At 27.9% G+C, this 17,823-nt stretch overlaps 2 protein-coding genes across 2 annotated transcripts in view; both read left to right on the top strand.

Annotated features, from left to right (window-relative positions):
* Positions 1–41: 41 nt before the first annotated feature.
* On the top strand, positions 42–4,547 carry LOC105833467 (28S ribosomal protein S14, mitochondrial). The gene is made up of 4 exons (XM_036289533.1): positions 42–81; positions 1,925–2,013; positions 2,748–2,885; positions 4,239–4,547. The coding sequence occupies exons 1-4, from the start codon at positions 57–59 to the stop codon at positions 4,422–4,424; spliced, it is 438 nt and encodes a 145-aa protein (XP_036145426.1). The 5' UTR covers positions 42–56; the 3' UTR covers positions 4,425–4,547.
* An 88-nt stretch (positions 4,548–4,635) lies between these two features.
* LOC105833468 (gustatory receptor for sugar taste 64e) overlaps positions 4,636–17,823 on the top strand; it is a 16,369-nt gene continuing 3,181 nt past the window's right edge. The window contains exons 1-5 of the mRNA XM_012675228.3: positions 4,636–6,452; positions 9,795–10,063; positions 10,867–11,098; positions 12,483–12,618; positions 17,293–17,495. Of these exons, the coding sequence (XP_012530682.1) occupies positions 9,815–10,063; positions 10,867–11,098; positions 12,483–12,618; positions 17,293–17,495 (820 nt within the window). The 5' untranslated portion in view covers positions 4,636–6,452; positions 9,795–9,814. The remainder of the gene's footprint in view (positions 6,453–9,794; positions 10,064–10,866; positions 11,099–12,482; positions 12,619–17,292; positions 17,496–17,823) is intronic.

Raw genomic sequence — 17,823 nt, 5'->3', positions numbered from 1 at the left:
ACATGAAGAAATATCAAGGAAAAGAAAAATTGCTGCAGTTGTGGCTTTTTTCGTAAATGGAAAACGTTACAAGAAAAAAAGGTTTTGGGTGGCTCCAATTTTAAAAGAAAGAGAATATTAAGAGCATGGTTTTTATCATGCTCTTTTTCCAATTTTGCAACTTGAAGATCTTCGCTTTCATAACTATTTAAGGATGTCAGCCACGTAGTTAGAAAAACTAATAAATTTAGTTGGTCATAATATGTAGGTCATGATATATTCTGTCTTTTTTCATGTGGGAACAGGTTCGTAACTATACTATCTGAGGCCCGATTCTCGAATTCGTACGAAAAAAAATTCCTTACAAAGATAACACTTGTGCATTCATTAAGTGGTACATAATTTAGAATCTAAAAGATGCATGCCAATCAATGAATGCATATATAGTATTACTTTCGTATGTAAAAGTTTTTTGTACTAATTGTAACAGCCCAAGGCTCAAGTAGACACCAAGTAAGTAGACTCGTACCTGTCGTACTGCTCGTATCATACGAGTCGTATGTGTGGCGCTTCGTTCCTTCTAGAAAACGGAGTGATGGGGATGTCCAACACAAAAAAGGTCTGTTCGCGTCACATGCCCCAACATGCTTCTATTCACCCCAACACACTCCAATACGTTGATTCCGATGACGCCAACCTATTAGAATGCGTTGGAGTGAGTAGGAGCATGTCGGAGCATGGCGACGCGAACAAACCAAAAGAGACAAATGGTTTGTTCGCGTCGCCATGCTCCAACATGCTCCTACTTACTCCAACGCATTCTAATAGGTTGGCGTCATCGGAATCAACGTATTGGAGTGCGTTGGGGTGAATAGGAGCATGTTGGGGCATGTGACGCGAACAGACCTATAATATATGAGAATATATTCATGTCTCTGTCGAGTCTCCCCGCGCGACTCCGGCATATAGCAATGGCCCCTCCATTAATACAAGCTCTATGGTCCAAGATCTGTGCGAGAGAAAAAGGTATATGATACTTGCTCTCTCTGCGCATGCGTCAATATCATTACCTGCACCGCAGTTTTAACACTTTTTGTGCACTTCTATACTGTTCTGTACTTAATGTACGAATTGTATGTGTGTGAAAACGTACACAATGCCAGCCATTGTAAACTTCATAGACCTTATAGATATAGACTGGCAATACCAAGCAAAACCGTGTCCATACTTCTCTCTCTAAAGAGTCCGGAAATATGTTTCGCGCATGCTTGCACATATTATACAATGAAATCTAATGATTGGATACGTTCTGGTCACGGATCTAGTCACGTGTAAAGACCTTGATTACAGGTCTTTAGTCACGTGTTTTAACTTATATATGTGTATATATATATATGTATATACATATGTATGCATGTGCTGACATGCGCGATAGTTATTTCCGGTAACTTTAGAGAAAGAAGTACTGAAAAGTCTGTTTTTCTCTCGCACCTCTTCTGGACACCGTTTTTACAACTGTAGGCAATTGCTTTGAGTATATATACATGGAGGAGGAATTGCTATGGTTTCATGTAGACCGAAAGTGTGTCCAAGATCTGTGCGAGAGAGAAAGGTATATCATGATACTCGCTTTCTCTGCGCATGCGTTAATATCATTATCTGCACCGCAGTTTCAACACTTCTTGTGCACTTCTTGTGCACTTTTGTACTTATTTACGAATTGTATGTGTATGTGAAACATACAATGCCAGCCATATTGTACATATAGCGTTTGACGCATGCGCAGAGAGAGCAAGTATCATGATATACCTTTCTCTCTCGCACAGATCTTGGACACACTTTCAGTGCTGGCATTCCTCCTCCATGTATATATACTCAAAGGGCAATTGCCGGTCCATATCTATCAATATCTATAAGGTCTATGATTACTTTATACTCCTAACAGCTGATCCAGTAAACATGGCGGCGCTGAGAAGTTCCGTTTCGGCTGTTGTCTGCGGCATTCTACCGAACATAAATTTACTTGGACATGGCGTAAGCAATCCCCTTGAGCGATGTATTTCTTGATTACATGAAACTCTATCCCCTTAAAGGGATCCTGGAGTGCCTTTGAAATTTGATCGAAATCGATAATGTAGTCATTCATGCACATCGTTAATGAGATTTCATGTGTATTTCTTGTATAGATTTATAAATTCTTTCCCAGAATTAAAGTACACATATTAATATCAATCTATGAATTGAATTTCATATTGAGAACGAAAAAATGTTTTCTCATATTGCTCTATTTATTGACTTTTTACATATACATAACCTAAATTTTCGTTTTTTTATTTTCCAATTTGCGGAATGCGAATCTTTTTTTTATAGGCTTCTAATCTTATTTCTAATTGTACGATATTATTCCTGGGAGTTTTTTCTAGGGGGCGACGTGATTATTTTATACATATGAACTGTAGATTTTTTGTATAAAGCAAATATTGTCATTAGGTGACTAATAAATAACAATTTTTATTTTATTTATTAGAACAAATCGTACGTTGCCCCCTTCATTTCTGTGCGTTCTTTAATCCTGTAAAAGGATTTTGCATTCTGTTATTCTAATTCGATAATCCAAGTTCCCCAAAAAATGTCGGTAACTCTGTCACTCTTGGATCCTCTTAAGATAAGAGTGATTTTTTTTTTATGTCATAGATTGTTATATTTCGGACTGTATTTACATAAACAGTGTTTCTTGTGCCTAATTACATGATACCTTTTCTATGCAGTTGCAACAGGTACGGAACTACGTCGGCTGCAGGGTGATTCGCGACCAGAAGCGTAGAAGATGGGTGAAGGAGTACGCCGAAGAACGATTGCGATTAGTCGTCTTGAAGCGTAATGATATTCTGCCAATTGAAATAAGAGTAAGTAAGGTTAGCTAAACACTGAGAATAATCATCAGGGATGTTTTTTACACTCCAATGTCTCTAACGTCGAAATAAATAAAGCTTGCAGCAAATTTTTTTACTCATCCAAAATTTATAATATCCTTTTATTCAAAGATTCTGAAACTCAATTTACACAACAATGAGTTATAAACAAGTTATAATTTATATGTTTATAATACCAATCTATTAAACTAGCTGGGGTGTAGAAAACATTCCAAAGTTACTGTTTACATAAAATAATATAATAAAATTATATTAGAAAATTGTCAAAATTGTACCACTTTATCTAAAAATTCAACTTCTGTACTTTTATAGTTTCTATATGGGATTATTTAAAAATATAGTTTTTATTTTATAAAAAAACATGCAGCAAAGTTTTATATTATTGTATAATCATGTACAATTTTTAATTTCATAAAAAACATTATAAAACAAGCTTAAAACAACTAAAATAATCATTTAAAAAACCTTTATAATATTAAATCTTCCATAATTGATTTCTTTAACAACCCTGCTCTCAAAGAATTAAAAGCCTATCAAATAAAATTTTATGAAATAGGAAGAAAATGTGGCATTAAAAAATTACTTTTATAACATTAAAAATTAAGTTTTATGAGGAATAGAGCAAGCTAGTAAATGTAAAGCACTGAAATTTTGGCAATATGTAATGCAATTTAGGAGCCAGTTTTGTAAATCACACCATATAGAGACTTAAAATTCCCTATTCGAAAAAAAATGCGAAAACTTACATAAGAGAGAAAAACAATATTTTGTTGTAATGTAAAAAACTTAAAAATATTCTTTATAAATTCTATGAAAACTGATGCGATTTCGGCATCTTTTCCTATAAATTCGAAATAATGTGAGTTTAAATAGAGGTTTAAGTTAAAAAGTATTTTTAATATTTTTATAGATCTTTTTATTTTTATTTTTATAGATTAATACTTTTATAGATCTTTTTTTATACAGATTTTATTAAAATATCGTTTTTTATTTTATTTTATTTTATTTTATTATTGAGTTGTTCTTATTTGTTCATTAACTGATGCAGTAGAAACGTAACGATTTCATTTATAGGAATACATCTTGTTCTTACTAATTACTTGAGGAATACGAAATTAAGAAAGGTGCAGAATTTTCCTTGCTTTACAACACTTATCACTGATACATTTTTATGTATAATGCGTTTATACAATTCTCCACTATTTAGAACAGCTTTTTTACATTTATATTGCATATTATCTATATTGCATATTAGCTATATTGCATATTATCTATATGGCGCAATGATATTTTAAATAATTTGAATTAATATTAACAATTTTTTAGGAGCTTGCTGGCAAGCAAATAGATGAGACGATTCCTAGGCAGACTGCGTTGAGACAACTGACACCAAGATGCGTGGTGACGTCTCGAGCCTACGGTACAGTGCAACGATGGAGGGTATCGCGATTCATCTTTCGTTACCTAGTCGACTATAATAAAATGGCCGGAGTGCAACGTGCCATTTGGTAGAATAATTTGCACTTGGACTATATGTTACTCCGTTGTTATGTATAAATGAATATTAATGAAGAGTGAACGACGACACGATCGCATATGTGAATAGAATTAAATAAATTATACTACATTTCCCTACTTTATTGTTTTTACTATCTCGAGGCTTTTGCTTCCTTGCTTTATTTTATCACGTGATCAAAAAGCGAAATATTTTTCTTAATATACATTAAAATGAATTAACTTTTCCCTGTACTACCTTTGACTAAATTGGTAAGATAATACTGAAATACTAATACTTTATTTATTTGACGAATTACTAAACAGGTCCGTAATCTTTATTATTATTTCATTTTCTTTATAATATAATGAAATAAATTATACGTGTACTAATACGAAAAGCTTTTTAGTATTTCGTATTAGTCTTTGCATAATGCCATTTTTGTATCCGACATAGATATTGCGTAATCTATGTCGGATGCACAAATGGCGTCATACGAAATTAATTTATTTTGACAATGTAAAGAAAAAAATTCACACGATTTCTTGTTTTTGTGATCATAATTTAATGTAATTAGAGCGAAAGAGGATGTAAGAGGGAAAAATTTAATTTTCTGTTCATACTTAATAGAATGTACGCTGAGATCATATTAGACTTTTTTTAATTACGTATATATATCAACGAAAAAAAATTTGAAGAATAATTAGTTTAACGACCAACAGTAAAAAAAAATTGATTAAAGAAAACTCATTAAACATACCTGAATTAAATAAGTCGTACTTAATTTATTTTTCAACAACTTAATTTTTATATATAAAAAATTACTTTTTATTGAGTTTTTAAAAATAAATTAAGTGATCCTTATTTAGCCTAGATATCTTGATTACCAGATGTATATTATATCACGCAAAAAGTGATATTTAACCATCAATTGTAGCTCGCACGAAATCGATATTTATATGAACTGAGAGCGTCATAAACTGCTTCTTTTATATGGAAGATAGTGCGTATGTCTCAATTATTCGATCGAGAGCATGTGCATGTATTATTGTGAGGAAATCGATTCACGAAACATATATATCACGCGTGTAAACAGTTCTCGCTGTTTTCCTTCGTTACTCATATCTCATTTATTAGTGTATTTCTCATAACTTTGCGGGAACAAGCCGCATCCTTGAATATTTTATTAATCATAACGTCACCAACTTGCTTCCGCGCGACCGCTTATCTCGTTCCATCTCAGAGCACAAATAAAACTAATACAACTCAAATACGTACTGATCAAAGGATTGTAAACTGCTGTTTAGGCAAGTTTAAAGTAACGATCGTAACACGAGATACAATAAATTCGGACGATCTTAAGCCATTAATCAAATTACTATTACGTTGAAATTCATAAACAAGTCTATTTTTCTTTACTCAAATATCTTTATTGAGCAAACATTCTGTATGATAAATGCATTATGATCATTAAACTCTGGATAAAAGACACGAAATAATTTATTTTATCATTATTCAATGATTGATTAGAGTAAGTAATAAATTAATTGATTTTACTTATTTGATTGATTTAATCACTGTGAATTATTTACAAGAATTTAAAATTTTTAAGAATAAAAGTTTGAAAGAAAGATTTCGAAAAGTTATAAATTTTAATTATGATAACAGAATCACATTTATTAATTTAAGTCTTTGCTTGTTGAAATAATTAATTTCGCAAGGAACAATTTGAAGGAACTCAGAACACCTTTACGTAAAAAAAAACAATGGGATAACAATCGATATGATCCAATCAGTACGAACGGTACACGTGCATTTTACTCTTAGCAAAACTGCGCGTAAGTGGTATAGCCGACTATCTGATCGGACATGCGTCGCGCAGCTCCGCACATAATCTCGATTCAAGCCTTTGCTCACTAGTGCACGTGTGGCACTCGTGTGGCGGATTCAGACACGACTGTCGCTAGGACTTACCTGTTTCTTACCCGTCGTCTTTCTTCGGATGGCATTCGCGGCAACGAGAATCACGAAGAGCAAGATTTCATGTAGGTATATTAGGATTCCCGATTGTTGACGTGCGAAAGTATCATTTTCAGAAAGCTTCAAATAATTAAAAAATAATTTCAGATTAACGACGTTCCTGTCGTAAATGTTTATTTTTCTTTGTTTTTATTTAATCCCCCCCAAATAATAATACTGTTCAAAATATTTTACGCAAAACTAGAAGTTATGAGGCATTTTAGATAGTAGCAGATTTTAAGAACTGAAATACTTATTTTAAAAAACTTAGAAATATTTTAGTAAATATATGTATATTTTTAAATATGTTTTTACTTCACTTTTTTCTAACATTTTATATCAAGACGTCTCTATACAACGCATATATATACACTTGTGATCAAATTTTTTAAGGTAATATCTTTAAATTAATTAATTCTTGATTTCAAATATGTTATTTTTTAATAATTCTAATATCTTTTTATATAAAATATGTGTAATTCTTATTTTATAAGTTATATATTTATTTCCCTTGAAATGTAAACGAATATTAACAGGATATCAAAATTTTGCTTTTCGATAAACACAAATAACTTCAGTTTATCGAAATATAGCAACTAATATGTACAAAGATACAAAGAGAAATAATTTCAAAAATTAAATTATTAATTATATAATTAGAAATAAGCTGATAATTATTGAATATAATTAAAATATCTAAATAATTCAGCATATTAACAGATTTATAGTCGTAAACCTACACCAGTCGTTTGATATAAAAAAGCATTGCGAAAACAATAATTATTTATGATATAAAATGAAGATTAATAATAAACGGTTGATGAGAATCAATTTCAATTGACGTGTAGTTTCACTAAAAAAAATATGAATTATGTAAACTACATTTGAACGATATCCGATCCACCGAACGATGTCTACAATCGATAAGTTTGCAAAGTAACAATGTAGATTTCTACATCACTGATCAACATAAACAGAAGAGCATAAAATATTAATATTATGAATTTGTTATATCATACTGTCTCTTCGATTTTTTAGAGAAAGAGAAAGAGAATCACTACAATTGTTTGCAGCGCCTGCTTTGTTCAGTATTGCTAAAATGATCAAGAGAATAAAATAATAATTTTAAATTAAACTTATATTTAATTCTTAATTAATCTTAAACACGCTTATATAAATAATAACTGTAAAAATATAATTTTTTTAAACGAAAATTAATTTTATTTTTGATATTTTGTATAGTCATTTTATATTTTTGTTTTTTATCTTTCTATTTCTTAAATTTTAGTATTTTTATACACTTCCATAAAACTATGCTATTGCACGGATATTTATGGATTTATGAATTACTTTCACTTTTTTGTTCTCACCTTCAGTTTGTGATGCATAAAGACACACGTGCTATTTTATAATATCTTGAATGAATCTCAATGAAAGTTTATGGAATGGGATCCCACTTGTTGGAAATTACACGCAACAGCCACTTAATAACATTTGATAAGAGTCACACGAATAAATGAACGTGAAATGAAATGATATTGCACTTGACGTGAGAATCAGCTGTCTGCATCAACATATCGGCTTTACATCCACGTTGAACAAATAACCAACCATTTCAGATGGCTTATTCGATGACATCAACAATAATTAATTGCTCATGCTATTGTACGTGTTAATAGACAAAAGCGAACGCATCAATGCATTTTTTTCAACGCGCGCGTAAAAATGTTGGTATCAATATCGACGTTGATATTGATGTCAGAATGCAAAAATAGACTGACATTCTAGATTTTATTAGATTCTTGAAATTATTTACATGGTAGCTGGCAGTATTTTTCTCGTTATGATTTTCCGAGATATGCATGCAGAAAAATATTTTCTTGCTAAGAAAATCAATTAATTTCTGCTTTTCTTTTTTTTAACGATTATATTTACAAAGAATATTTTCTTTTCTTATACTCTTAAAATACACTTAATATTTAAGTGGAACAGGTAATATTTATTAAAAATAAACTTTGTGTATGCGTGTGTGTGTACATACAACAAAATATAACTTGAATTAAGTGTAACTTATTTCAAATATTTTATAAGTTTATATGTACAAATCTGTCATAAGCATCGAAATAGTCAAGAATATTTTAAAACAAAAATTTAATGCTTTTATTAGTCTAATTTTTCTTCAATACAATTTTATAATATTCTTTGTAAAAGGTTAATTTTTTTCTTTTATTTAACATATAGGTAAATATGAATGTGTTTTCATTTGTGATAAATACATTTTTAAAATTATTAAGAAAGCATTCTTTATTAAAAATGACGGTTACTTACTAGTAGGAAAATGTAAATTGAGTGCTTACTTGCTTTTCTTAACAATATTTTGCTGTGTGCATGAATTTTATGTCAATGTGCTTATCGCTTTTAAGGATATATGTGTCACATGTCTCAAAATATTACCAAAAAATTTTAAATTTCATAAATTGTTCTATTATTTGAATATTATTGAATATTATTTAATTTGCATGTTATTTAAATATATTATTTAAGTTTAAAAATTTAATATAATTCTCTTACTGGTTTAAAAGTTATTTAATTCTTTGTTCGCTCTTTATATTCTTATACATAAAATCGTATTTTATTATACTTATTTGCAAATTTGATTTGAGTAACATTACAAATTAAACTTTTTTTTAAATATACCAATAAAACTTTAATACATATTTGTGCAAAAGTTTATTTAAATTTATTTAAAAATTATAATCTAAATTATTATCTAAAATTGCAGTAAATAAGATTGTTTTTATTTAAATTTCAATAAACCAAATTTTTAATTTTTTTACAGCAGATTTGGAGCCAAAATTCTAATATTTGCAGTCAAAAATTTTTATTATTAAATAAGAAAGAATTGAAAAAACTTGCAATTTTTAAATTTTAATAATTTTTAGATAGTATTGCAGAGTCAAAATATTTTTAATTTTTATTTTGTCTTATTGTACTATTAATTTATAAAATTAATTAAAATTCTATTTACCAACGTTTGAAAAAATATACAAAGCACCAATGAAAAAAACAAACAATTACATTACAGATAATATTTAATGTATTTTAATGCGCTTGTAGAGAATTAGTATGATTACATCTTCACATTCTTCACTCACTCTTATTTCCTAATGTGACTTGTGCGTGTCTGATGAAAACCTTTCTGAGCGCTCAATTTAAACACTTCTGTGATGTTGCAAATTAACATTTTACGTCGACTCTAATGGGTTCATGCAAATTTGATAATAAATCTATATTCCTTTTAAATAATATAACCTGTAATTTTTATTTTAACTTTTAGTACGTTTTTTATATAAAATAATTAATTTAAGGATATCAGGATTCCTGCGAAATGAGCAGATCATTAAACATCAGCAGTGGCATGACGTTGAAGACAAAGCAGATATTTCATACTAAGAAGAAGCGTAAAAGGAACAACGTAACCTGGCAAAATATTTTGCCGTTCTTAATGCGCCACAGGAAGGATAAAGTAAGGGTAATTGAAACTCAATTTTTGGACTCTTACCCTCCAGCTCCGCCAAGGACACGTCCATTCCAAAACGATTTTGTCAACGAGCAAACTTTACTCATGAGCAACAATGTAAGTATTGTAAGAAAAATCAATTATCTGTCTTATATACCGCAGAAATTTTGTTTTTCAAAGAAAAATATAGAGAATGTAAAAGAAAATTAAAAAAATAAGTTTCTAAAATAAAGGAAAGTATATAACATTTAATCATGAAACTAATTGTCCAGGCACAGGATATTAAGAATTTATTTTATATTATAAATTTACTAAATTTTTGGCAAATTTAGTGCCTGTATATACAATATATTTTTTATTTCTATTTCATATTTTTATTTTTAATGTAATTTTTGTTCTCTATTTTAATTTATATTCTTTTGTAACTTCTTGTTCCATAAGATTAAATAAATCTGTCTTCTTCTTTAAAAAAAATTTTTTAACTCTAATATATAGTATAATTAAAAATAATTTTATTTTACTTTAGTTTTAGATAAATAACTTTTAAACAAGTAAATAGATCTAAACAAATTGGTATATGAATAAAGTTTTAGTATATGTAAAAAATTTGTTTTAATTTATAATTATACTTTCTCAAATTTATAAATAAGTGCTATAAAACGCGACTTTACATCCAAAATCAAGAGTAAACAATTAAATAATTTTAAACTAATAAGAAAATTATGTTTGAATTTTACAGAGATGTTCTAACATAATAATAAAACAATCCGTAAAATTTTTTAATTTTTGGTAGTATTTTGAGATTATGTGGCACACAGAATATTTGAAAACAAAAATAAAACGCTTTTTATATTGCTCATTGTAACAAGTATATTCGAATTACAGGCGATAAAAGTAAAGTAATGAAAATTTCTCTGCAGGATCCAGAAAGCTTCCACTGTGCAATAGGATCAATTTTAGTGTTGGCTCAATTGTTCGGGATTCTACCGGTCTCAGGAATATGCAGTCCGAGCCCGCTACAGTTGAAGTTTGTGAAATTTTCGTTTCGCACTATCTACACTATTTTCATAAGCGTGCTAGTGCTAATTATGGCGATATTGTCGGTGGTGCACATGATAAAAACACTAAACTCCGTAACTTTCGAAGTCAAAGGTAAACAGATAAGCATTTTATTATTATTTTACGCTTTGTGTCGCACCGTGCCGTCCCTATTCAAAAAATTACACACGTTGTTTTATTACACAGCGAGGCGTAGATAACGCGTAGATACATATGATATATACGGAAAATCAATTCGTACGGTTAATTGAAATTTTCAGTGAAATCTAAAAAATCAAGATTCTCTCTCCAGAAATAAAAAAACGCTTTAAAAAATTACCTATTACATTTATCAAACATTGTTAGGTAATATTTTAAATGTTTTGAAGTTGAATAGAGTAAACTCGATAGCCATAGTTTTTTAAAATGCAAAAAACATACTTTCATTTTTATTATTTTTTTAATAGCGTTTGATATATGGTATTACCAGTGAGAAATGATAATAAAATCGAAATTGATTGGATGTCGAAATTATTAAATCAAAACATTGTTTTGATATCAATTTGACATTGATTCGATACATCATTTTCGTTGGGCTTTTCTTTAATGTTGATTAACATTAAAATTTAAAGAGAAAATATTTAATATTAATTTTACATTATCAAAATATTGGAACACTAACATTAGCCATCTTTCACAACTTTTAAGGAAAAGATAATCCATAGTGTTACAGGACAGTTGGCCATATATATTTTATGTACTTAATATTTATAAAATAATAACCAAAATTACAATTTTACATAGTTTTATTGCCACATTTTACTGTCACATTTAATTTTATTTGTAAACATTTCTAATAATGTTTATGTAAGTTTAACATCTATTTGACTTACTATCAGTATTTTAAAAAATATCTATGATATATCAAATTTAAAATATTAGGTGCGCTTATCTTTTTTATAAAATATATACATTAATACTTACCCCGAAAAAAGTCATGGGTCATCTTATTCAAACCGTGGGAGAAAGATATTTGTAGTATTTATTTAAAAAATAGAAAAGAAAATAAAAGATATAATCACAAATTTCAATGTACATACTTTCGTTATGCGTCTAACGTTAATTGTGACAGCTCAATTGTAATTTATTTGATGTTGTGGCAATTTTTAATGAACACATGAAAAACTTTGCATGCATTCAAAAGTAAAAACGTGATATAATGTCCACAATATTGTTATTTCGAATAGTATACGCATATAAACTACAATAAATAAAGATTATCTTTGAAAATACTTACAAAAACATATTATTTAGCAATTATTGAAGAAATTATACCCATTATCTTCTCCGTATAGTTATCATATTCTAATTTACCCTAAACTTCGTGAAATGGAAATAAATATATGTAAATGAAAGGGCGCTTACTGTTTAGCTTACTATTATTTTTTTCTCGAAACCGGAGATTCAAGATATTTCGAAATGTGCGATTGGATTTTAGGAGGAGTCGGGGCTGCCACGGCAGGCGCGATGTTTTATTCAAACTGCCTAATAAGCACGTTAATATTTTTCCGGCTGTCGCCGCGTTGGACAACTCTGCAACGCGATTGGAGATCTATGGAGCAATTCATAGACAGGTAAATATCAACGTGTTGTATAAGGAAAGTTGCAGGAGATCGTCGCTAAATGACCGCGTGCTTCGGAACTGTATGCATGATGCATGCGAATCGCGAACTCTCGAGAGATTACGATCTCACGTGCGCTTTGTGCATGTTCACGCGATGACAGCAGGTGTTACAGGAGCAACAACAAGTGTCACATTCAGATTGTTCGACGTTGTCGTAACAAGCTTAATTGGAAATCGAAAATTATTGCGATATTGACATAATCATTTTGCACGCCATCTCTTTACATTAGAATACCATAAAGTTACATTAGAAAGAAAATTCTAAGACATTAAACTGTTTTACTTATATTTTCATTTTTTAAATATTCAGAAAAATGAAAATAGTAGTAAAACAGTTTAATGTCTTAAAATTTTCTTTCTAGTGTAACTTCGTAAAGAGATTTGAAACGTTTAAAGCTGTTAAAGATTTTAATTTAATCGTTTTAGGCCTGTTTCTACCAATGTAGATTAACTTCAATCTTTGTTTAACTTACGCTTTACCTTTTTTTAGTTTTCAGAACTAAAATAAGATAACAAGTAAGTTGAATTAAAATTAATCTACGTTAATAAAAACAAACCTTATTGTCATTATTAATAATAAACATTATTATATAAACATTATTAACATATAAACATTATTAAATCAAAACTATGTTTAAAACTAAAACATTTTTTTAACAGAAATAAAAATAAAACATTTTAATATTTTCGAATTAAACACTTCTTTTTAGGATATGGCATAAAATATACGTATTTATTTGTACGATTTGATGTAATATGCAGCTTTATATCGCTATATAGATATGCAAATACGACACGGTGGTTGCGTGTCTGTAACATTCATCAAAAGATAACATCGCTTATAATAATCTGCCTCGAACAATGTAAGTGTTTAAAAATTCAACGCTGAAGTCACTGTCTTTCAGAGAATCGATTGTTTCTACTTAGAAATCTCAGTGAGCAACATTTCTTTTTAAAGCTAATTAATTTTGCATTGCCTTACAAAAGTTGATGTAGAGAGCTGTCAAATGCATACTAATCGCCTTATTTTCGGTCTTACCTTAATAATATTTTTACTAGGGATATACCAAATGTCCGACAACTATCTAATCCGGTTATAAAGATTATAAAGAATCGTTTTCCATAATTCCATATATAATAATTGTATTTATCATTTAAATTTTTCAATTCTAATAAATACAATAAAATAATTTATAAGTGTAAAATATATTACTGATAAAAATATTTTATATGTAAGCCAAATGTCTGCTTAATTAAAAATATATAGATGCTTAAGATACTCCACAATACGTACAGAGTATCTCATAAAAATCATAACGACATTTAAAAGTGAGAATAAACTCTTAAGATTATTTTGAAAATTCTAATATCAAAATGTCGAGACTACATAATTTTTAAATAAGAAGATTTTAAAATTAACAAATTAACTCATGGCACTGTTAAAGTATATGCAAAATTAATATTAAAAAATACTAATATTTAGGAACATCTTTACTACTGTTAAATACGGCTGAGCGCGCGTATTTTAACTCTTTCAGGGGCACATTTTTTCTAACAATTATGTCGGATAAATCTTATTGTATCTGTATGTTTTGGATTATCCTAAAATCGAATCCAAGTTCAAAATTTAAAAATTTAAAATGATGGATCCAATATGGCGCACGTCGGACATAAAAATTTTTAATTCGGAAATTAAAAATTTATAGCCGTATTCTACACAAAATTTGTAATAAAAAGAGTCCCTTTCGGTTTATTGCTAAAATGCATAGATTTCAAGAAAAAAATTCCTGAAATGACATTCTTGAAATCCTTTCATTCAATATTTTGTAGCCGTCATTTTGAATTTTACATTTTTCAGATTAGTTTTATAATTAACAATCCAAATCACAATAACCATTAAATACATAATTAACAATCCAAATCACAAACCATTATATAAGTACAAAATTCTACACAATTGACTTATAAATTAAGTGAATAAATCATTTTTATATGCCAAAAATAGCATTTTTGTAGTATATTTTGTTGAATAAAAAATAATAACAATATACTTTCTGCAACTTCAACTAAATATGACTTAGTTCGTCATCTCTAAAATCTAAAATTATGAACTAAAAGTTTATTTACATTTAAAGAGCTTCTAGAACAAATTTATCGTAAAAAAGATTTTTTTTTATTGTTTATTTGTTAATAATTGCAAAATGCAAAAACTAGTATAGTAGTGCATAGTTCTAACATTAACAAATATAGAACAGTTTATTTCACGATCATACAATGTAACAGACCTTACATGGAGAGAATTTTCTTTTAAAAATCACCCTAAAAATTGTGGTAATTGTGAGACAACGTAAACCTTGAAGAATTTTACCATACTTTTAACAAAATTTACTAAAATTTTAATAAAATTAGACAAAATTTTTGTAAATTTGGTTAGAAGTATAGTAAAATTTACAAAATTTTGCAAAATTTTATTAAAATTTTAGTAAATTTTGTCAAAAGTATAGTAAAATTCTTCAAGGTTTACGTTGTCCCATAATTATCACGATTTTTAGGGTAATTTTTAAGAGAAAATTCTTTCCGTGCAGTTATATTAAAAAAACCGAAAAAAATGAGGATGAAAAGTATACTTTCCACCGCCCCTGAAAGGGTTAAACAATTTGATTTACCAATTTTAAACACTTTATTTAATAACTATGATAACTTTGACATAAAGGTTTGATATAAGGATTTATATCTCGAAATGATCTCAGAAATCTGTTTATAATTATATGTTGTTAAATCTTTAAGAGACATTTTGTATCTAGCATTACAGTATTTTACAATAAATCCATATTAATAATTAATAACACTAGCTATTACGATTTTATTAGAAATAAAAAATAATTATTTTCTCTCTTTAAGTATTTCTTTTCTTTATACTTCTTTTGTTTCCTAAATTCTATTTTTTTATATATACATTTATAATTACTTTATAAGATCTGAATGATTTTATTCATATTATATTTATTCATATTATATGATTAATTCAAATTTGATATGAGATCTAAATTTAAAACTTAATACTTTCTTATTGTACTATAGAGCTTAATCTATTAGATTACATTCCTAAGACATTTTTCTTAATTCGAGCAAATGTAATTAGATATTATTGATATTTAAAATAGCATTTATAGAGAATAGAGTTATACTTAATTTAGTTTTAGTAATAGTTGTATTAAAAATTAATAATAAAATATTAGAAAATCGTTTATTAGTTATATATTGGTTATTAAATGTTTTTATAATATTATGTAATATATTTATAGTATAGTAGTTTATATAAAAATATATCGATTATTTCCGTGTTAAGCCTATCAAAATATTTATTAGAAATTGGATTTAGTAAATAAAAGATTAAAATTTAACTAATTATATAAATCAATTTGATTTATCAAACAGTAAACTTTATTTTAATCAATTAGATTTAAATTCTAATCCATTTTATTCAAATTAATTAAATTCTAACCTCTAATTCACAATCCTCTTTTTTTTACTACAAGTAGTCTTCACTTTTTAAAATTATTTTGTGTAATTTTGCCTGATAATATCTGGTTATTTACTTATCCGATAATAATAAATGCTAGATTATTCGATATTCAGTTATATCACAAATTCCGTATCCGACACATTCCTATTTTTTAATTTAATATAATCAATATTTATATTACAAGTTTACATAAACGGGAAATAAATCAGAAATAAATAATATAGAAAATTTTTAACAAATTAAGTCTTGTTTATGCATTCTAACAACACTTTATCAGATAATGTAATGATTATATTTGCAATATATAATGCAATTTTATTCTGAATTTTCATACTTTCATAAAAGAAAGTTTATTATAGAATACTTTGTATTCATTATGTACACATTTACAATTATAAATAGTTAATCAATATTTTTATAAAATCTATCTCAAGTTTCTTAATTAGTTGTCACACAATCTTTATTACAACTTGACAGTTTAGCGCCATTTAGATTATAGCTTCAAATCATTAAATGAATATAATTCAAAATATGAATCTTGCTTGAAAAAATTTTTACGTGAAAATATGCAAAATTTACAATATTGGCGCGCATGAATAATTGTTATTTTTTTCTTGTTTGGTGAATTGTTAAAAATGATTTAAAATGTCAAAACGCATTCAAAATTTTTATATATAATTTGAAAAGCAATCAATCTTTGCATGTTATCGTAATATTGGAATTCTTATACGTAAATTAAAAGAATTTTTATAAATTATATTTGTTACGCACTAATTATTTCTTAAACATATACTTCGCATTATTTGTACATACATTTTAACGCGGAAAGCAAATTTTAAGTTTTGGATTGTTAAAAAATCCTTTTTTCTAACTTAATAATCTTGAACATTGTTTTTGTACTTATATATTTTGGCACAAAACGCAGAAGCAGTAATTAAAAATTGTGTGTTTTACATATTCAAATACGCGCGATTACTTTGATTAAAACGGAATACAAATTAATACCAAATAAAAAAATGTAATAAAAAATAACTTAAGTGATACACATTTGGCTCTCCTATACATACATATTTTAATCGAAATCTTTCGATTTTGCAGTAATAAGATGGAACGGCCGAAGCTACGTTTGAAATTCATCGTGATAAGCGCTTCCATTCTACTTCTAGCCGTTGGCGAGCACATATTGAGCATAATAGTGAACACCAAGAAATACGATTGGAGCGGCAAATCGAAAAATTCTACGTTCCAAAATTTTCTGGAAATATATTGCATGTCTTCTCACGCGTTTATCTTGGACTCACGTAAGTAGCAATCTGTTAGCCACTAATTTGAAAACACAGCTCGCAGAGCCAATTGAATAATGTCACAATGATCTAAATTCTAATTGAATAAACTGATTGATTTTATAATTACATGGAAAGTATTAGATTGGAAATTCGAATTTCTTAATTACACCAATATGATATTGTTCAATAATTTCAACTTTTTTATACATACAAATTTATGATTCTCTAGTCTCTTTAATTATATACTTTCTTTTAGTCCAATGTGATGCTATCTCTGTTAAATATTAAAGTAAACATATACCCTTTACCGCCAAAGACTTGTTTATTTGATCGCTGTGTTTCC

Source organism: Monomorium pharaonis, chromosome 7 (genome assembly GCF_013373865.1).
Source record: "Monomorium pharaonis isolate MP-MQ-018 chromosome 7, ASM1337386v2, whole genome shotgun sequence".
Taxonomy (NCBI): Eukaryota; Metazoa; Arthropoda; class Insecta; order Hymenoptera; family Formicidae; genus Monomorium; species Monomorium pharaonis.
Note: the sequence above shows the minus strand (reverse complement) of the source record. Positions and strands in the feature narration are given on the sequence as shown.